The following is a 22,633-nucleotide window of genomic DNA, read 5'->3' on the forward strand; positions in this document are numbered from 1 at the left end:
GAGAAATCAAGATATTCCATGACAAAACCAAATTTACACAATATCTTTCCACAAATCCAGTCCTTCAAAGGATAATAGATGGAAAACACCAACACAAGGAGGGAAACTACACCCTAGAAAAAGCAAGTAACCTTTCAACAAACTTAAAAGAAGATAGCCACACAAACATAATTCTACCTCGAACAACAACAACAACAAAATAGCAGGAAGTAACAATCATTTTTCCTTAATATCTTTTAACATCAATGGACTCAATTCCCCAATAAAAAGACATAGACTAACAGACTGGATATAAAAACAGGACCCAACATTTTGCTGCATACAGGAAATGCACCTCAGTGAAAATAGACAGACACTACCTCAGAGTAAAAGGCAGGAAAACAAATTTCCAAGCAAATGGTCCCAAGAAACAAGCTGGAGTAGCCATTCTAATATCGAATAAAATTGACTTTCAACCAAAAGTTATCAAAAAGGATAAGGAAGGACACTTCATATTGGTTAAAGGAAAAATCTACCAAGATGAACTCTCAATTCTGAACATCTGTGCTCCAATGCAAGGGCACTCACATTCATAAAAGAAACTTTAATAAGCTCAAAGCATACATCATACCCCACACAATAATAGTGGGAGACTTTAATACTCCACTCTCAGCAATGGACAGATTCTGGAAACAGAAACTAAACAGAGATACAATTAAAGTAACAGAAGTTATAAACCAAATGGATATAACAGATATTTATAGAACCTTTCATCCTAAAGTAAAAGAATATACCTTCTTCTCAGCACCTCATGGTACCTTCTCCAAAATTGACCATATAATTGGTCACAAAACAGACCTCAACAAATACAAGAAGATTAAAATAATCCCATGCACCCTATCAGATCACCAAGGACTAAGGCTGGTCTTAAATGCCAACAAAAACAACAGAAGAAACACATACACATGGAAGCTAAACAACTCTCTACTCAATGATAACTTGTTCAAGGAAGAAATAAAGACAGAAATTAAAGGCTGTTTAGAATTTAATGAAAATAAAGACACATCATACCAAAACTTATGGGACACAATGAAAGCAGTGGTAAGAGGAAAACTCATAGCTCTTAGTGACTCCAAAAAGAAACTAGAGAGAATTTACACTGGCAGATTGTCAGCATACTTGAGAACTCTAGAACAAAAAGAAGCAAATACATGCAAGAGCAGTAGAGAGCAAGATTTTGCTGAAAGGACCCTGATATAGCTGTCTCTTGTGAGGCTATGCAGGGGCCTAGGAAACACAGAAGTGGATGCTCACAGTCAGCTATTGGATGGATCACAGGGCCCCCAATGGAGGAGCTAGAGAAAGTATCCAAGGAGCTAAAGGGATCTGCAACCCTATAGGTGGAACAACAATATGAACTAACCAGTACCCCGGAGCTCATGTCTCTAGCTGCATATGTAGCAGAAGATGGCCTAGTCAGCCATCAGAGGAAAGAGAGGCCCATTGGTCTTGCAAACTTTATATGCCTCAGTATAGGGGAACACCAGGGCCAAGAAGTGGGAGTGGGTGGGTAGGGGAGTGGGGGACTTTTGGGATAGCATTGGAAATGTAAATGAAGAAAATACCCAATAAAAAAATAAAAATAGCTTTAAGAAAAAAAAAAAGAGCAGTAGATGGCAGGAAATAATCAAACTCAGGGCTGAAATCAACCAAATAGAAACAAAAAGAACTATACAAAGAATCAACAAAACCAGGAGGTAGTTCTTTGAGAAAATCAATAAGATAGATAAATCCTTAGCCAGACTAACTAGAGGGTATAGAGACAGTATCCAAATTAATAAAATCAGAAATGAAAAGGGAGACATAATGATGGAAACTGTGGAAATCAAAAAAACAAAAAAAAAAACAAAAACAAAACAAAACAAAAAACAAAATCAGATCCTACTACAAATGTTTATACTCAACTAAATTGGAAAATCTGGATAAAATGGACAATTGACACATACCAGGTGCCAAAGTTAAAACAGGATCAAATAAATGAACTAAACAGTCCCATAACCCCTAAAGAAATAGAAGTAATCATTAATAGTCTCCCAACCAAAAAAAGCCCAGGACCAGATAGGTTTAGTGGAGAGTTCTATCAGAACTTTAAAGAAGACCTAATACCAATACTCTTCAACCTATTCCACAGAGTAGAAACAAAAGGAACACTACCCAATTCATTCTATGAGCCCACAATCACACTTATACCTAAACCACACGAAGACCCAACAAAGAAAGAGAACTTCAGTCCAATCTCCCTTATGAAAATTGATGCAAAAATACTCAATAAAAATTTTTATCAACCGAATCTAAGAACAAATCAAAACAATCATTCGCCATGATCAAGTAGACTTCATCTCAGGGATACAGGGATAGTTCAATATATATAAATCCATCAATGTAATCCACTACATAAACACACTCAAAGAAAAAAACCCATATGATCATTTTATTAGATGCTGAAAAAGCATTTGACAAAATTCAGCATCCCTTCACGTTAAAAGTCTTGGAAAGATCAGGAATTCAAGGCCCATACCTAAACATAGTAAAAGCAATATACAGCAAACCAGTATCTAATATCAAACTGAATGGAGAAAAACTTGAAGCAATCCCACTAAAATCAGGGACTAGACAGGCTGCCCACTCTCTCCGCATCTATTCAACATTGTACTTGAAGTTCTAGCTAGAACAATTAGACAACAAAAGGAGGTCAACGGGATACAAATTGGAAAGGAAGAAGTAAAAATATCACTATTTGCAGATGATATGATCTTATACTTAAGTGACCCCAAAAATTCCACCAGAGAACTCCGAAAGCTGATAAACAACTTCAGAAAAGTGGCTGGATATGAAATTAACTCAAACAAATCAGTAGCCTTCCTCCACTCAAAGGATAAACAGGCTGAGAAAGAAATTAGGGAAACTACACCCTTCACAATAGTCACATACCTTGGTGTGACTCTAACCAAGGAAGTGATAGATCTGTATGACAAGAACTTCAAGTCTCTGGAGAAAGAAATCAAAGAAGATCTCAGAAGATGGAAAGATCTCCCATGCTCATGGATTGGCAGGATTAATATAGTCGAAATGGACATCCTGCCAAAAGCAATCTACAGATTCAATGCAATCCCCATCAAAATTCCAACTCAATTCTTCATTGAGTTAGAAAGAACAATTTGCAAATTCATTTGCAATAACAAAAAACCCAGGACAGAGAAAACTATTATCAACAATAAAAGAACTTCTGGGATAATCACTATCCCTTACCTTAAGCTGAATTACAGAGCAATATCGATAAGAACTATGGTATTGGTACAGAGACAGGTGGGAAGATCAATGGAAAAGAACTGAAGACCCAGAAGTGAACCCACACACATATGGTCACTTGATATTTGATAAAGGAGCTAAAGCCATCCAGTGGGAAAAAAGACAGCATTTTTAACAAATGGTGCTGGTTCAACTGTAGAAAAAAGCAAATTGACCCATTCTTATTTCCTTGTATGAAGCTCAAGTCCAGGTGGATCAAGGACCTCCACATAAAACCAGATACCCTGAAACTTATAGAGGAGAAAGTGGGGAAGAGCCTTGAACACATGGGCACAGGGGAAAAATTCCTGAACAGAACACCCATGAATTATGCTTTAAGATCAACAATAGACAAAGGGGACCTCATAAAGTTGCAAAGCTTCTGTAAGGCAAAGGATACTGTCTATAGGACGAAATGGCAACCAACAGATTGGGAAAAGATCTTTACCAACCCTAAATCCGATAGAGGGCTAATATCCAATATATACAAAGGACTCAAGAAGTTAGACTCCAGAAAAATCAAATGACCCTATTAAAAATGGGGTACAGAGCCAAACGAAGAATTTTTAACTGAGGAATACTGAATGACCGAGAAGCACCTGAAGAGATGTACAACATCCTTAGTCATCAGGGAAATGCAAATCAAAACAACCCTGAGATCCACCTCACAGCAGTCAGAATGGCTAAAATCAAAAACTCAGGTGACGGCAGATGCTGGTGAGGATGTGGAGAAAGGGGAACTCTCCTCCATTGCTAATGGGATTGCAAGCTGGTACAACCACTCTGGAAATCAGTTTGGTGGTTCCTCATAAAATTGGACATAGTACTACCTTAGTATCCAGCTCTACCACTCCTGGGCATATACCCAGAAGATCCTCCAACATGTAATAAGGACACATGCTCCACTATGTTCATCACACCCTTATTTATAATAGCCAGGAGCTGGAAAGAACCCAGATGTCCTTCAGCAGAGAAGTGGATACAGAAAATGTGGTACATTTACACAATGGAGTACTACTCAGCTATTAAAAATGATGAATTCATGAAATTCTTAGGCAAATGGATAGAACTGAAAAATATTATCCTGAGTGAGGTAACCCAATCATACAAGAGCACAAATGGTATGCACTCACTGATAAGTGGATATTAGCCCCAAAGCTCCAAATAGCTAAGATACAATTCACAGACCACATGAAGCTCAAGAAGAAGAAAGACAAAAGTGTGGGTGCTTCAGTCCTTGTTAGAAGGAGAACAAAATACTCACAGGAGCAAATATGGAGATAAAGTGTAGAGCAGAGACTGAAGAAAATATCATCCAGAGTCTGTCCAACCCGGGATTCATCCCATATACAGATACCAAACCCAGACACTATTGTAGATGCGAAGAAGTGCATGCTGAAAGGAGCCTGATATGGTTGTCTCCTGAGAAGCCCTGCCAGAGCCTTATAAATACAGAGATGTATGCTTGCAGCCAACCACTTGACTTTGCATGGGGTTCCCATAAAAGGACTTAGAGAAAGCACCAAAGGAGTTGAAGGGGATTACAACCTCACAGGAAGAAAACAATATCAACCAACCAGTCCCCCAATAGCTCCCAGGGCTAAGCCATCAGCAAAGAGTCAGCTTTACTCCAGCTGTATACATTGCAGAGGATAGCCTTGCCATCCATCAATGGGAGGAGAGGTCCTTGGTCCTATGAAGGCTTTCTAGATGCTCCAGTGTAGGGGAACTGAGGGTGGGGAGGTGGGAGTGGGTGGGTTGATGGAGGAACACCCTCATAGAAGCAGGTAGAGGGAGGATGGGATAGGGGGGTTTCCAGGTGGGTGGGGAGGAACTGGGAAAGGGGATAACATTTGAAATGTAAATAAAGAAAATATTCAATTAAAAAAAAAAACAATATAAAGAAAAAGCATGTAGCTGACATGGAGGACCCCAGGGAGACTTGTCCCTTGTCACCTTCACAGGATGATAGGTTACTTGGTTCATATAAATGTGGTAGATGCTCCTGTGAACATTCTGAGAGTCTTTCCCCTCTTGTGGCATGGTTTACAGTCAATGTGCCGAACTGAATTTCAGTTAGACTCCCCCACTAACTGAGGGTGAGAACTCAGACTTCCACGAACCTGACCATTAGAACTTTTCACTAGCTTGTAGTTATGAAAGAATAAACATACATCAGATACTTCTACTCACTGTACAAGTGAGTTTTAAAAATAAATTAACCCGGAACACTGGTAAACAGGTAGAAGACATTAAAGAGGAAGCACAAAAATCCCTTAAAGAATTGCAGGAGAACACTGCTAAAGAGTTACAAATCCTTAAAGAAAAACAGGATAACATAATCAAACGGGTAGAAGTCCTTACAGAAAAACAGGAAAACACATCCAAACAGATGATGGAATTGAACAAAACCATACTAGACCTAAAAAGGGAAGTAGACACAATAAAGAAAACCCAAAATGAGGCAACACTGGAGATAGAAACCCTAGGAAAGAAATCTGGAACCATAGATACGAGCATCAGCAACAGAATACAAGAGATGGAAGAGAGAATCTCAGGTGCAGAAGATTCCATAGAGAACATCGGCACAACAATCAAGGAAAATGTAAAATGCAAAAAGATCCTAACTCAAAACATCCAAGAAATACAGGACACAATGAGAAGACCAAACCTACGGATAATAGGAGTGGATGAGAATGAAGATTTTCAACTCAAAGGACCAGCAAACATCTTCAACAAAATTATAGAAGAAAACTTCCCAAATCTAAAGAAAGAGATGCCCATGAACATACAAGAAGCCTACAGAACTCCAAATAGACTGGACCAGAAAAGAAATACCTCCCGACACATAATAATCAGAGCAACAAATGCTCTAAATAAAGACAGAATACTAAAAGCAGTAAGAGAAAAAGGCCAAGTAACATATAAAGGCAAGCCTATCAGAATTACACCAGATTTCTCACCAGAGACTATGAAAGCCAGAAGATCCTGGACGGATGTTATACAGACACTAAAAGAACACAAACTCCAGCCCAGGCTACTATACCCAGCCAAACTCTCAATTAACATAGATGGAGAAACCAAAGTATTCCACGACAAAACCAAATTCACACATTATCTCTCCACGAATCCAGCCCTTCAAAGGATAATAACAGAAAAAAACCAATACAAGGGCGGGAACCAAGCCCTAGAAAAAACAAGAAGGTAATCCCTCAACAAACCTAAAAGAAGACAGCCACAAGAACAGAATGCCAACTTTAACAACAAAAATAACAGGAGACAACAATTACTTTTCCTTAATATCTCTTAATATCAATGGACTCAACTCCCCGATAAAAAGACATAGACTAACAAACTGGCTACACAAACAAGACCCAACATTTTGCTGCTTACAGGAAACTCATCTCAGAGAAAAAGATAGACACTACCTCAGAATGAAAGGCTGGAAAACAATTTTCCAAGCAAATGGTATGAAGAAACAAGCTGGAGTAGCCATTCTAATATCTGATAAGATTGACTTCCAACCCAAAGTCATTAAAAAAGACAGGGAGGGACACTTCATACTCATCAAAGGTAAAATCCTCCAAGAGGAACTATCAATCCTGAATATCTATGCTCCAAATACAAAGGCAGCCACATTCATTAAAGAAACTTTAGTAAATCTCAAAGCACACATTGCACCTCATACAATAATAGTGGGAGACTTCAACACACCACTTTCACCAATGGACAGATCATGGAAACAGAAACTAAACAGGGACACAGTGAAACTAACAGAAATTATGAATCAAATGGATCTGGCAGATATCTACAGAACATTCTATCCTAAAACAAAAGGATATACCTTCTTTTCAGTACCTCATGGTACCTTCTCCAAAATTGACCACATAATTGGTCACAAAACAGGCCTCAACAGATACAAAAATATTGAAATTGTCCCATGCATCCTATCAGATCACCATGGACTAAGGCTGATCTTCAATAACAAAATAAATAATAGAAAGCCAACCTTCACGTGGAAACTGAACAACACTCTTCTCAATGATACCTTGGTCAAGGAAGGAATGAAGAAAGAAATTAAGGACTTTTTAGAGTTCAATGAAAATGAAGCCACAACATACCCAAACTTATGGGATGCAATGAAAGCATTTCTAAGAGGAAAACTCATAGCTCTGAGTGCCTCCAAAAGGAAACTAGAGAGAGCACACATTAGCAGCTTGACAACATACCTAAAAGCACTAGAACAAAAGGAAGCAAATTCACCCAAGAGGAGTAGACGGCAGGAAATAATCAAACTCAGGGGCGAAATCAACCAAGTGGAAACAAGAAGAACTATTCAAAGAATCAACCAATCAAGGAGCTGGTTCTTTGAGAAAATCAACAAGATAGATAAACCCTTAGCCAGACTCACTAGAGGGCACAGGGAAAGCATCCTAATTAACAAAATCAGAAATGAAAAAGGAGACATAACAACAGATCCTGAAGACATCCAAAACACCATCAGATCCTTCTACCAAAGGCTATACTCAACAAAACTGGAGAACCTGGATGAAATGGAGAAGTTCCTAGACAGATACCAGGTACCAAAGTTGAATCAAGATCAGGTTAATGATCTAAACAGCCCTATATCCCCCAAAGAAATAGAAGCAGTCATTGATAGTCTCCCAACTAAAAAAAGCCCAGGACCAGACGGGTTTAGTGCAGAGTTCTATCAGACCTTCAAAGAAGATCTAATCCCAGTTCTTCACAAACTATTCCACAAAATAGAAACAGAAGGTACTCTACCCAACTCATTCTATGAAGCTACAATTACTCTGATACCTAAACCACAAAAAGACCCAACAAAGATAGAAAACTTCAGACCAATATCCCTTATGAATATTAATGCAAAAATCCTCAATAAAGTTCTTGCTAACCGAATCCAAGAACACATCAAAACAATCATCCATCCTGACCAAGTAGGTTTCATCCCAGAGATGCAGGGATGGTTCAATATACGGAAATCCATCAACGTAATCCAGTATATAAACAAACTCAAAGACAAAAACCACATGGTCATCTCATTAGATGCGGAAAAAGCATTTGACAAGATCCAACACCCATTCATGATAAAAGTCTTGGAAAGATCAGGAATTCAAGGCCCATACCTAAACATGATAAAAGCAATCTACAGCAAACCAGTAGCCAACATCAAAGTAAATGGTGAGAAGCTTGAAGCAATCCCTCTAAAATCAGGGACTAGACAAGGCTGTCCACTTTCTCCATACCTATTCAACATTGTACTTGAAGTCCTAGCCAGAGCAATTCGACAACAAAAGGAGATCAAAGGGATACAAATTGGAAAAGATGAAGTCAAAATATCACTTTTTGCAGATGATATGATAGTATATATAAGTGACCCTAAAAATTCCACCAGAGAACTCCTAAGCCTGATAAACAGCTTCGGTGAAGTAGCTGGATATAAAATTAACTCAAACAAATCAATGGCCTTTTTCTACACAAAGAATAAACAGGCTGAGAAAGAAATTAGGGAAACAACACCCTTCTCAATAGTCACAAATAATATAAAATATCTTGGCGTGACTCTAACTAAGGAAGTGAAAGATCTGTATAATAAAAACTTCAAGTCTCTGAAGAAAGAAATTATAGAAGATCTCAGAAGATGGAAAGATCTCCCATGCTCATGGATTGGCAGGATCAACATTGTAAAAATGGCTATCTTGCCAAAAGCAATCTACAGATTCAATGCAATACCCATCAAAATTCTATCTCAATTCTTCAACGAATTAGAAAGTGCAATCTGCAAATTCATCTGGAATAACAAAAAACCTAGGATAGCAAAAACTCTTCTCAAGGATAAAAGAACCTCTGGTGGAATCACCATGCCGAACCTAAAGCTCTACTACAGAGCAATTGTGATAAAAACTGCATGGTACTGGTATAGTGACAGACAAATAGACCAATGGAATAGAATTGAAGACCCAGAAATGAACCCACACACCTACGGTCACTTGATCTTCGACAAGGGAGCTAAAAACATCCAGTGGAAGAAAGACAGCATTTTCAACAAATGGTGCTGGCACAACTGGTTGTTAACATGTAGAAGAATGCGAATCGATCCATTCCTATCTCCTTGTACTAAGGTCAAGTCTAAGTGGATCAAGGAACTTCACATAAAACCAGAGACACTGAAACTTATAGAGGAGAAAGTGGGGAAAAGCCTTGAAGATATGGGCACAGGGGAAAAATTTCTGAATAGAACAGTAATGGCTTGTGCTGTAAGATCGAGAATTGACAAGTGGGACCTCATGAAACTGCAAAGCTTCTGCAAGGCTAAAGACACCATCAATAAGACAAAAAAACCACCAACAGATTGGGAAAGGATCTTCACCTATCCTAAATCAGATAAGGGACTAATATCCAATATATATAAAGAACTCAAGAAGGTGGACTCCAGAAAGTCAAATAACCCCATTAAAAAATGGGGCTCAGAACTGAACAAAGAATTCTCACCTGAGGAATACCGAATGGCAGAGAAGCACCTGAAAAAATGTTCAACATCCTTAATCATCAGGGAAATGCAAATCAAAACAACCCTGAGATTCCACCTCACACCAGTCAGAATGGCTAAGATCAAAAATTCAGGTGACAGCAGATGCTGGCGAGGATGTGGAGAAAGAGGAACACTCCTCCATTGTTGGTGGGATTGCAAGCTTGTACAACCACTCTGGAAATCAGTCTGGCGGTCCCTCAGAAAATTGGACATAGTACTACCAGAGGATCCAGCAATACCTCTCCTGGGCATATATCCAGAAGATGTCCCAACCGGTAAAAAGGACACATGCTCCACTATGTTCATAGCAGCCCTATTTATAATAGCCAGAAGCTGGAAAGAACCCAGATGTCCCTCAACAGAGGAATGGATACAGAAATTATGGTACATTTACACAATGGAGTACTACTCAGCTATTAAAAAGAATGAATTTATGAAATTCCTAGCCAAATGGATGGACCTGGAGGGCATCATCTTGAATGAAGTAACACAATCACAAAAGAACTCACACAATATGTATTCACTGATAAGTGGATATTAGCCCAAAACTTAGGATACCCAAGATATAAGATACAATTTGCTAAACGCATGAAACTCAAGAAGAATGAAGACCAAAGTGTGGACACTGTGCCCCTTCTTAGAATTGGGAACAAGACACCCAGGGAAGGAGTTACAGAGACAAAGTTCGTAGCTGTGATGAAAGGATGGACCATTTAGAGACTGCCGTATCCAGGGATCCATCCCATAATCAGCTTCTAAACGCTGACACCATTGCATACACTAGCAAGATTTTGCTGAAAGGACCCAAATATAGCTGTCTCTTGTGAGACGATGCCGGGGCCTAGCAAACACAGGAGTGGATGTTCACAGTCAGCTATTGGATGTATCACAGGGCTCCCAATGGAGAAGCTAGAGAATGTACCCAAGGAGCTAAAGGGATCTGCAACCCTATTGTTGGAACAACATGATGTACTAACCAGAACCCCGGAGCTCTTGTCTCTAGCTGCATATGTATCGAAAGATGGCCTAGTCGGCCATCACTGGAAAGAGAGGCCCATTGGACTTGCAAACTTTATATGCCCCAATATAGGGGAATGCCAGGGCCAAAAGAATGGGAATGGGTGGTTAGGGAAGTGGGGGGCGCTATGGGGGACTTTTGGGATAGCATTGGAAATGTAACTGAGGAAAATATGTAATAAAAATATTAAAAATTAAAAAAAAAAAAGTTGAGATTGGGAACAGGAGTGAATGCACGGGCACGTTAGCTTTTCCTAAGAATAAAAGGGACCTTCTCTGAAAAAAAAATAAATTAATTAACCCCTGTTTCACAGAAAGAAAAGAAAACAGCAGCAGGAGCAGCAGCAGCAGCAGCAACAACAACAACAACAACAAGCCACTGAAACTCAGAGAAATGAGAAGACATGCAGACGTGCCCTCAGGTATAAGCCCTTCCTACTACACAGCTGCCTTGAAGAAGCCGTAGGTCCTTCTGTGTCTCTAGAGAATCTATGTATCCCCTGGTGTCTCTTTACCTAGTTAGAGCAGAGGACAGTCACTAGGCCACTCCCATAGCTCCATCATGATGCCCTCTTACCTCCTCCATTTGAGCCCAGTAGTCCAGGACATCACTTGCAAAGTTAAACTCCTCAGGTGAATCATGGTCATTCCATCTTGGAGCTCCAACTCTTGAAAACAACCGTCTGTGCAGCTGGGTGGGGCTTAGGGAGAAGCCCTGTAAGACTTTGCAGATCTGGAAACTCTTCCGCCACTGCATATTAGGGCAGTCCTATGGTAGGAGACATAGAACCCTCAAGTCACTGGCTGTCTTGAGAAGACATGGTTTATACGCCAATCTACCTCCAGGAGCTGATCCTGTTTCATTGCTAGAATGACCTCAGATGGGAATTTCTCCACCCAGCTGTTGCTGCTATGTTATTTTGAGTCACATTCCTGGAGGACTCTGATTTGATGCCAGGGTGGTAGTTGTGTGGCCATCCCTTTTACAAATCCTGTCCCATGGGTCAAATGGTCTCTACTCTAGAAACCTTACTTCCCATCAAGGCCAATCTTGCAGTTTCCATGGAAACTGTCATATCATCATCTACTTCCTGTCCCCGAAGCTGATGACGGGTCAAAATCTAAATAGTCATCCCTGTGATTTTTAAGCACAAGCAAAAGTGATCACACTCACTCTCAAAACTGTGTGTGTGTTACCAAAAAGTAGCTCAGATTGTCTCCAAGCAGAACAACCATGAAGTGAAAAGTTGGTGGAAAATCCTGAGGTTATGATTTCTGTCATGTGATGTAAATGAAGTGTACACCCAGGGACAAGGAGATGAGGGTAGCCAGAGTCTGGGGGCTTTTCAGTCTGTGGCTCACACTGTTGCCAAGGCCCCCCTGCCCTCTGCCCTCTGCCCCCTTTCCCCTCTGCCTTCTGCCTCTCTGCCTTCTGTCCTCTGCCCTCTGCCTTTCTGCCCTCTGCTCTTCTACCCCTCTGCCTCTGCCCCTCTGCCCTCTGCCCCTCTGCCCCTCTGCCCCTCTGCCCCTCTGCCCCTCTGTCCCTCTGCCCTCTGTTCTCTGTCTTCTGCCCCTCTGCCTTCTGCCTCGCTGCCCTCTGCCCCTCTGCCTTCTGCCTCTCTGCCCTCTGCCTCTCTGATCTCTGCCCCTCTGCCTCTCTGCCCTCTGCCCCTCTGCCTTCTGCCTCTCTGCCCTCTGCCTTTCTGCTATTATTACCTTCCCCTGGGTTCTGTGGGATTCTGTATGGATTCCCACAGCCACGCACCCACCCTCAGATTAGACTGTGCTAGTGTCTCAGCTTCTTCTTGCTGATTGCTGTGTGGCCACAAGATTCTTTCTGGGATTGTGTCCTGGGCAGCAGTTCCCAGCCCTCCGGAGTAAACACAGGGAATGGTGCGCCATTGACATATCAGTGAGGTTATGAATTCAAGGATGGCCATGATGATAAAACCAATCCTAGAACAGCACGTTCTACACAGCAGCATCCCCTCTCCAAGCGCCCCCCCCCCCCAAATCTGAATCCTGTATTTGAGAGATCACATAATTGGAGGTTGGGATTAATGTTAAAGACTGGATAGGGTAGTCTGAGCCGATAACAACACAAGGTTGTTGGGTTTTGGAAACTGCAGCAGCCTTTAGTTCCACCGTGGAAGTGAGTGTGGTGCAAGGGCAGGCTCTCTAGGTCCAGGTTCCTACTGGCCATTTTTTTCCTACAATGGCTATATTTCTATATAGGTTTCTGCATGACCTCGGGGTCTTCCTTAAATATCAACTGCTTTCCTCAAAGGCAGAACAAAGAGACACTTTGTAAGTAAATAAAATGGTTAGGCACATACTCAATGATAGGATACTTGTCTATGCATGTGGCGATGGTCCAGTCTCTAGAATTGCAAAAGAAATAGTCAAATATATTAATTGTGGCTACTGACTTAAACAAAAGGGTGAGTTGGAGTGAAGAAACAGTGACCCTTTATCATGGGCTGATTCTGTGCTTCCCCTACCTCCCACAAAGGACATGTGTGAGTACCCACCCCAATATTTCTCAATGTTACTGTAATTGGAGGTGGGTAATTTCATAACTGAGTTATATATGAGACCATTGGAGTATACCAGAGTATATTATGGTTACTCTCCTTTTTTTCATAAAGGAAGCAGGCATTGGTACCTTTAATACCAGCACTTGGGATACAAAGGTAGGTAGATCTCTGTGAGTATGAGGCCAGCCAGGGGATACACAGAGAGACAGTAACAAAAAAGTTAAAAAGGAGATTAGCATTCAGACAGGAGGTGGAGGCAATGGGAGCATAAAGAACATCATCTACAAGCCAAGAAATGAGCTTCAAAGGAGTAACCTTGATCTTGGACTTTTGACATTCAGACAATCGAGAAAACAAATTTCTGCTAAGTCATTCAGTCTGTGATCATTTTCCATGGCAATCTTCTAGACCAAAAGGAGAGGAAATCATGTTGACACTTTATTACAAATAGTTTGCAGTTCTAACTTAATGTTTATCATGTGAGTTGGCAAACACAGTGGTCCCTGGATGAGGTCAGCTGTGGGTAATTGAGAGGGTAGCCTTTAGAAGTTCAATGGCACAGGTTCAAATTCCACTTGGAGCAGTTTGCTTAACCTCCCTTTTCAACACAGATGAACTCACAGCACCTATTGATCTAAGCAATGGTGGTGATGGATGGCTGACATTCTGCAAGAAACAGCACAGGTAAGAATTCTAGAAAGAGAGGCTATTGATGGTTAATGGTTAACTCTCTCTCTCTCTCTCTCCAGGGAAGCAGAGTAATTAAGCCTGAGACAAAGAAATGGTATCTTAACTTCTACAACAGGATTAGAGGAAAGAAGTGGGGATTGGTTCCTGAAATAGACTGTAAAGACAGCTTGTACCACAGTGCATGTTACAGCTTTCAGAGAAACCCATATCTAGGTATTTCTGTCTGTCTTCCTGAGGTGCAGATTTCTCTCTCTAGCTCTGTCTATTTCTGTAACTATGTATCAATATCTAAAATTACATCTCTCTCTATCTCCCTCTCTATAGCTATAGATCTACATAGCAACAATTACGTCAATGCTATTCTATATATAGACCAATACCTATCCATCCATCATAGTGTTTGTTTGTTGATGGGCACTGAGTATTCAATGTAATGTTAGATTCTTCCCTTGACACATTTTAAAAACCTGGGAAATGAAAGCTGGAAAGAGAAAAATCTATTGTGTCTATAAAATATTTGAATCATAGAATAACTTCTCTTTCATTTATGAAACACTTATTATAAGAGTTCCACATGTGTTTTAGGTTCTATCAACTGGAGGAAGGTCTGCCATCTTAGATATTAAACTCTGAAGGCTCTATGAAATGATCTTAGAGTCCAATGTTATAAAGTGTTTTAAAGTATGTTCTGAAAGCAATTTGGCCATGTGTATTTGAGGTGGGCTGGGCCCAGGAATCTAGACTTACATATGCAGTGCCTTGAGAATCAGATGTGTTTGAGAAGCCCTTGGACACAAAATGTTACTTAACAGATTAACATGTTTGATGTGTCTTAGGGGAACCCAGAACAGCAGAGTCACAACATGACTTCGGCTTTACCACCTAACAGTTCTGTGATTTGGGGCCCTGCTTTTGAGGGTACAAAGATGATACCTATCACCTTGATTCCCATGTTAACTAGTGGCACCATCACTGTGCCAGCACTGAACCCAGAACATACCAAGAATTTAAAAATGTTGAGGTACCTTTCAACTACCAACAATTAAATTAATCTGCCCCTCCACCGTGTGTGTGTGTGTGTGTGTGTGTGTGTGTGTGTGTGTGTATGAGTGTTTGAATGCACACACATGTGGAAGTAAGAGGGCAAAGTCAAGGGTTTTCCCCAAACTTCTCCACTTTAGTTTTGGGAACAAGGTCTCTCACTGAACCTGATGGTAGCTGATTTGGCTAGACAGGTTGCTTGGCAAGTCCCTGGGGATCCTTCTGTTTCTGCTTGCCAGCCCTGGGATTACAGGGATAATTTAGGTTGCTTTGCATTGCTGTGATAACATCATGACAAAAAGGCAGCTTGGAGAGGAAGCAGTCTTTTTGACTTTCATGTCCTAATCACGCTCAGTCTTTGTGGGAAGTCAGAGCAGGAACACAAACAGGAGCAGAGGCAGGAATGGTTGAGGAATGACATCTGCTGGTTTTTGCTTTATGGCTTTCTCAGCTGGTTTTTTGATATAGGCAAGGTGCCCAGATGTGACACAACCCACGGTGAGTTAAGTCTTTGCACAATCATTAATCATGAAAATTCTCCAGACTTGCCTACTGTTTGATCTGAAAGAGGTGTTTTTTTTCTAATTGAGGTTCCCTCTTCCTAAATGACCTGGCTTGTGTCAAGTTGACAATAATAATAATAATAATAATAATAATAATAATAATTTAAAAACCTAACAAATGGAAGGCACACACTGGAAGATACCTTGCCCATACTTTTCTCCAGGTACTGGAGATCCAGTTCAGGTCCTCATGCTGACTCAGCAAGCGCTTCACCAGATTAAAGGCATTCACTTTAAAGAGAGTGAGCCGTCTTGTGCACAGGGAAGGTTTCTTTCAATGACTCTCCTTCTGTCTCTGTCTTTTCTCCTCATTCCCAAACATAGCAGTCCGTGTCTCTGAGCCAGCCACTGTGCTAAACACGGCTCATGTATGTCTCCAGATATTCCTCTCTCCAATGTGCCGTCATTATATGGCAGATAAAGAAAGGAAATGGCAGAAAAGTTAAGTGATTTGACCAAGGCCATAGTTTATAAGTGGCATTCACAGAACTAAAATAGGATCCTCAAGTTTAAGGCGTTTGTGGAAGATAGAAATACACACAGACATACAGATTATCACAAGCAGTCACACATGCACATATGTACACACACACACACACACAGGGTGAGGGCAGGCCCTGAGGTGGGGGTGGGGGGGATGGACTTGGTCTTACCTGGTACTGTGAAGGACACAGGTAGACTATAGCCAGGAGAGAAGGCTTGTAAGGCCTGCTCTCTGTGCACAGTCTTTCCCAGTTCTGGGAACACAGCTGTGGAACTTGGCCCCTGACTGAGGAGAATATTGAGCGACAACTTCAGGAATTGGCTGATGCTGCAGAGGGGAGGAGACGTTTAGTCAAGAGGTCAGAAAACAGTGCAGACTTCCAGCAGGGACAGTCAGCTTGGGAAGAGGACTGTGTAGAACCTTCCCCCTCCTCGTAGGCTACTCAAGGTAGAACAGGATAAGAAAGGTGGAGTCTTTGTAAATTCTCAGCAGCTAACCTGCTTCCCTTTCCCAGTGTATACTTTTCTTTTGCATCTATATGACAGCTGAAGGGCCACACAGCTTCATAGCTAAGACCCATGTGCCAGAGACACAGAGATCTCAGCACATGCCTCTGCTTCCCCCACAATACCTGTCTCTTCCTGGGTGAGCCCTTCATTCCATTCCTCACTTGTAAAATGAAAATGACAAATTCTAAGGATTTTGTTCACTTGTTAGTGTTAAACTAGATGACTCTTAAGAGGCTCATAACATGCAATGATAGAGTGTGTTGGCTGTTTAATTCTAGTTAAGAGAAATGATTCTGTGTGTGGGCAGAAGTTAAGGTCTTTGTAGTTCCAAAGGTTTAGGATCTGCCACTTGTTTGAAGAAGCCCCGAGTAAGCGATATGGTCCTCGATTTAGGGCAGCTCATCAATAAATGTTGCTAGGTAGGTTATTGTAAACTTAGTTCTATGAAATCTTTGAAAAGATTAGGTTAGTCAGTAGAGAGTCTGACCCCCAGAATCTAGCCACAGACTGGATACTGATGTTGTGTTGACTGTTTAATGAAGGTGACTATGCACAGTACCTGAGTAATTCTTTGCTAATGATCTGATTTGGGAGATTGTTGGAGAGTGGAGGACCTCCAGGGATTCTGGCTTGGATTCTTCACCTCTTACTCTTCTAGTCTCTGTTGAACCTGGGATAAAAATACTTTGGCTTAAAGTTACCACTAAAGATGGAAGAGGGGAGGGCAAGCCTGACAGACGTCATGTTTCCTGGCTGACTGATTTATGATAAAATTGTAAACACAGAGCAGGCGGGCATTGCTTGGGGAGAAGGATAGGTGGGGAGAGGGCAGTGAGGTGACTGGCCACAGTAGCTAGACATTAAATATCCAAAGTGCCAAAGTGCAAAAATCTGAGAGGGAAGTGGAAGACAGGTGGCAAAGCGAAGACACTTCTGCAAAGGAGGAGCAGATAGTAGAACCTGAGAGATGCCATCTGGACCCAGTGGGTATCTGCTGAGCTACCACACTAATACATGGCCAAGAGGACAGCCTCTTGGGCCTGACAGTCTGGATATTGAGTCTGGATTTCACTAGTTAGCATCTCAGTGGTGCTGTGAAGGTTTCTATCCACCTATGCCTCCATTACAAGTGAGTCTGCAGTAGATACAGGACAATTCTGAAGCGTCTACACGTATACTCTTCTTTCACATCAGCCTTGACTGCAGTTATCCCACATCACTGAACAAAAGGTCTAGACAGTAAACTCCAGTGTGAACACTTGGCCATGTAAGGGGTCGTGAACTAATCTGTACTCTCTTCTGATTCAGTTCTGCTGGAAGCTGCACAGAGACATGACATTACAAGGTGGCAGACACACTATCAGTCATCCTAGATAGCCTCATATAGTAAAATCTCTACCATGGACCTTTATACAAACGAACTCCTGTTACCCTGTAAGGAGCCTATGATTCACTCGCTCCTTATGAACACTTACTGAGCATCATTTTGGTACAGATGTGGCTTCAGTTGTGCCAGACAAGGCTATTGCTCTATAGTACTTCCCATGCTCTGTGATAGACATACAAAAGATAACAAAAAAAAAAAAACCCTCAGAGTTCTGTGTTCTGCACTGACATTCATAGCAGGTTATGATTTATAGATAAAGAAACAGATGCTGAAGCTGCTCTAGAAAGAACATTTCCAAACTCACAGAGGACATTATACAGGACAGGACAGGATTGAATATTATTTTATCTAAGCTAATTTTTACCACTCAGTTCTCTCAATAATATTCTGCTTCTGCAAGTGTCTGATATGCCTGTGCTTCTGATTTTAGGGTTTTTTTTTTCTTTTTACCTAGGGAATATTTATGAGCTGGCTTATTGAAGTTGTTCTTCCCCTGAGGAAATAAATATTGGTTGGACAAAAAAAAATATTTTATTGTCTTTCCATTGCTTGGTCATTCTTATCAACCAGCTCTGAAGAATATTGTCTCTGGAATGCTATAAAATCTTCCTGTAGTTTAATCTTTGTTGTGCCCATAGGAAGACATCAATGGCTTCCTCATTCACCTCAGATTTGCTGTAGAATGAGATTTGGAAGACAGTTCTAGACACCTAGCACACAGCAAGCCCTTTCCAAGTGGCAGCTTTCAGGGCTGGGCCAGTGTTCTATATGGATCCCCTGTGGTTATTGTTTCCCCATCTGAAGATGATGATTCACCATGACTGTTGTGATAATTATAAATTATATGTACACCACTCAGGGGAGTGCCTGGCATGTGTTAAGGGCGCTGTTATTGTTAATCATTAGGAGAGGGGAATGGGATGAGAGAAGAAACAGTTAGCTCTTTTTGTTAGTTTAGGTGTGATCATGTGACACAGGCAGAACTTTGGCATAAGATTTAACAGGTATCCATCAGATCAATACCTTCAGAATTAGAGGTCTATGGGATTTAAGATTTTCATCATTTAAACTTCATTCTCTCTCTCTCTCTCTCTCTCTCTCTCTCTCTCTCTCTGTGTGTGTGTGTGTGTGTGTGTGAGAGAGAGAGAGAGAGAGAGAGAGGGGTGTGTGTGTGTGTGTGTGTGTGAGAAAGAGATGTGTGTGTGTGTGAATGAGGGCGTGTGCATGCCAGATGACATCAGGAATCAATTCTCTCCTCTTGTGTTAGGCAGAGTCTCTTGTTCCTGCTGGGCTGGATAAGTGGCATCCAAGCTTTCAGGCAATTCCCTGTCTTTGCCTTCCGTCTGGCTTGAATACTGCTAGAATTACAGATGCATGGCCTCAGATCTTGAATTTTTATGTGGGTTTCAGGGATCAAACTCATGCAATCAAGTTAGCATGGCTGGCACCCTTACCCACTGAGCTAGCTTGATGACTCTACATGATTTTTTTTGCCTTTCTTTCTTTCTTTCTTTCTTTCTTTCTTTCTTTCTTTCTTTCTTTCTTTCTTTCTTTCTTTCTCTCTCTCTCTCTCTCTCTCTCTCTCTCTCTCTCTCTCTCTCTCTCTCTCTCCCTCCCTCCCTCCCTCCCTCCCTCCCTCCCTTTCCTATTTTCTTTTCTTCTCTCTCTCTTTCTTTCTTTCTTCAGTGCTTGAGACTGTTCAAGTTCTTGCAATTGGTGTCCACAACAACCTGATTACTTCTGAAGGTCCTCTTACCTCAAAGATATTGTAAACATAGCTGTATTTAAACATATAGTATAGCCTCATGACACGCGCATTTTCTTTCCATTGACTGTCTTATGTATGTATGTATGTATGTATGTATGTATGTATGTATGTCAAGACACCTCACCAAGGCAACTTATAAAAAAAAATCATTTATTTTAGAACTCATAGTTCCAGACAGTAATAGACTCTTTGACTGCCATGGCAGCAGGTAGGCAGGCAGGCATGGTGTTGGAGCAGTAGATGTAAGCTCTTAGCTCTGAGACCAACAGCTGTCTAGTCGGACTTAAGGCCTACTCGGTAGGAGTGAATTTGTGCCGAGTACTGTAAGCCTGGATGACTATCTGTGGGTGATGAGGTGCTTGGACCTTAGAGGAGAAGCTACTTCTGCCCCTTTCCTAAACCAGAATAACTTCCAACCTTCTTCTAAGTACTTATCACTCAAACATAAGCAATTCTCCCTCCTCATCAAAGAAGCACCTATGTGAAGCAGATGGAGACCATTCCAGAACCATCGACAACTTGTCAAGCTGACTGGGCTGTCTTGTTGCTACACCTGAGGCTCAGGAACACTACTGGAGATGAGGTAGAGAGGTTCTAAGAGCCAGAGGCCCAAGATGTCTGCTGTGAGATGAGGTCTTCTATATATGACAGGGAAATTACACCCACGGAATCACAAAGATTGCCTAAATAAGACCTGTATAATGGAAATATCCCTTGACATGCCAGCATGAGTTAGACAAATTTTACAAGGTACTATCCCTAAATAAGGAGCTATAGACCAGTGGTTCTCAACCTGTGGGTGGCTACCCCTTTGCAGGGATCACATGACCTTTTCTAAGACCATCAGAAAACACAAATATTTACATTGTGATTTATTACACTACCAAAATTACACTCATGAAGTAGCAACGAAAAGAATTTTATGGCTCAGGATCACCACCACATAATGAACTGTATTAAAGGGTTGCATCGTTAGGAAGGTTGAGAACCACTGCTCTAGACAAGTAATGGCTGCTGAAGGAGAGAGAATCAGAGATGAGTCTCCTGACAGATTATCTGATCCCAGATACTCATCCCTAAACAGTTACAGTAGGCAACACTGAATGGGCCCATATACACATATGACTGTGTGTGTAACAATGATTAAAGGAGGACTCGTGAGTTTGAGAGGAAGTGGGGGGTATGAGACGAGTCAGAGAGGGAAGAAAGAATAATGGAAATGATGTTAATTTAAAAAGAAACACATGATCCATTCTCCAAACAACAAAAACAGAAACACAAAACCAAAACCAAAACAAACAAAAACAAAAAACAAAAACAAAAAACCAGGACGTCAGTGAATAAAACTGATGACCTAAATTGGGATTAGTAGATAATAATTTTAGTAAGTGTTATAGAGCTGTTTAAGAACTGAAGGAAATCAGGCTAAAGAGAAGCAGATAACTTTTAGCAGAGAAATAAAAATTTCAATTGGGAATCATTAACTGAAAAACTTGTTAAGTTAAAAATTAATTTATTAGATTTTCTGGTAGAGTCAAGATGATCAAAGAAACTCAGTGAACCTGAAATCGGATCAAGACAAATAATCGCTCAGACTGGTATAGTGACAGACAAATAGACCAATGGAATAGAATTGAAGACCCAGAAATGAACCCACACACCTACGGTCACTTGATCTTCGACAAGGGAGCTAAAAACATCCAGTGGAAGAAAGACAGCATTTTCAACAAATGGTGCTGGCACAACTGGTTGTTAACATGTAGAAGAATGAGAATCGATCCATTCCTATCTCCTTGTACTAAGGTCAAGTCTAAGTGGATCAAGGAACTTCACATAAAACCAGAGACACTGAAACTTATAGAGGAGAAAGTGGGGAAAAGCCTTGAAGATATGGGCACAGGGGAAAAATTCCTGAATAGAACAGTAATGGCTTGTGCTGTAAGATCGAGAATTGACAAGTGGGACCTCATGAAACTACAAAGCTTCTGCAAGGCTAAAGACACCATCAATAAGACAAAAAAACCACCAACAGATTGGGAAAGGATCTTCACCTATCCTAAATCAGATAAGGGACTAATATCCAATATATATAAAGAACTCAAGAAGGTGGACTCCAGAAAGTCAAATAACCCCATTAAAAAATGGGGCTCAGAACTGAACAAAGAATTCTCACCTGAGGAATACCGAATGGCAGAGAAGCACCTGAAAAAATGTTCAACATCCTTAATCATCAGGGAAATGCAAATCAAAACAACCCTGAGATTCCACCTCACACCAGTCAGAATGGCTAAGATCAAAAATTCAGGTGACAGCAGATGCTGGCGAGGATGTGGAGAAAGAGGAACACTCCTCCATTGTTGGTGGGATTGCAAGCTTGTACAACCACTCTGGAAATCAGTCTGGCGGTCCCTCAGAAAATTGGACATAGTACTACCGGAGGATCCAGCAATACCTCTCCTGGGCATATATCCAGAAGATGTCCCAACCGGTAAAAAGGACACATGCTCCACTATGTTCATAGCAGCCCTATTTATAATAGCCAGAAGCTGGAAAGAACCCAGATGTCCCTCAACAGAGGAATGGATACAGAAATTATGGTACATTTACACAATGGAGTACTACTCAGCTATTAAAAAGAATGAATTTATGAAATTCCTAGTCAAATGGATGGACCTGGAGGGCATCATCTTGAGTGAAGTAACACAATCACAAAAGAACTCACACAATATGTATTCACTGATAAGTGGATATTAGCCC

At 41.0% G+C, this 22,633-nt stretch overlaps 1 protein-coding gene across 1 annotated transcript in view; it reads right to left on the reverse strand.

Moving 5' to 3' along the window:
- The window catches only part of Acsm1 (acyl-CoA synthetase medium chain family member 1), a 53,125-nt gene extending 36,622 nt beyond the window's left edge, over window positions 1-16,503 (reverse strand). Inside the window, exons 1-2 of the mRNA XM_021166558.3 lie at window positions 16,382-16,503; window positions 11,475-11,666 (exon numbers count right to left, since the gene is read on the reverse strand). Coding sequence (XP_021022217.1) covers window positions 11,475-11,654 — 180 coding nt within the window. The 5' untranslated portion in view covers window positions 11,655-11,666; window positions 16,382-16,503. The remainder of the gene's footprint in view (window positions 1-11,474; window positions 11,667-16,381) is intronic.
- Between the last annotated feature and the right edge of the window lie 6,130 nt (window positions 16,504-22,633).

Source organism: Mus caroli, unplaced genomic scaffold (genome assembly GCF_978045245.1).
Source record: "Mus caroli unplaced genomic scaffold, Mus_caroli_1 scaffold_8, whole genome shotgun sequence".
Lineage (NCBI taxonomy): Eukaryota > Metazoa > Chordata > Mammalia > Rodentia > Muridae > Mus > Mus caroli.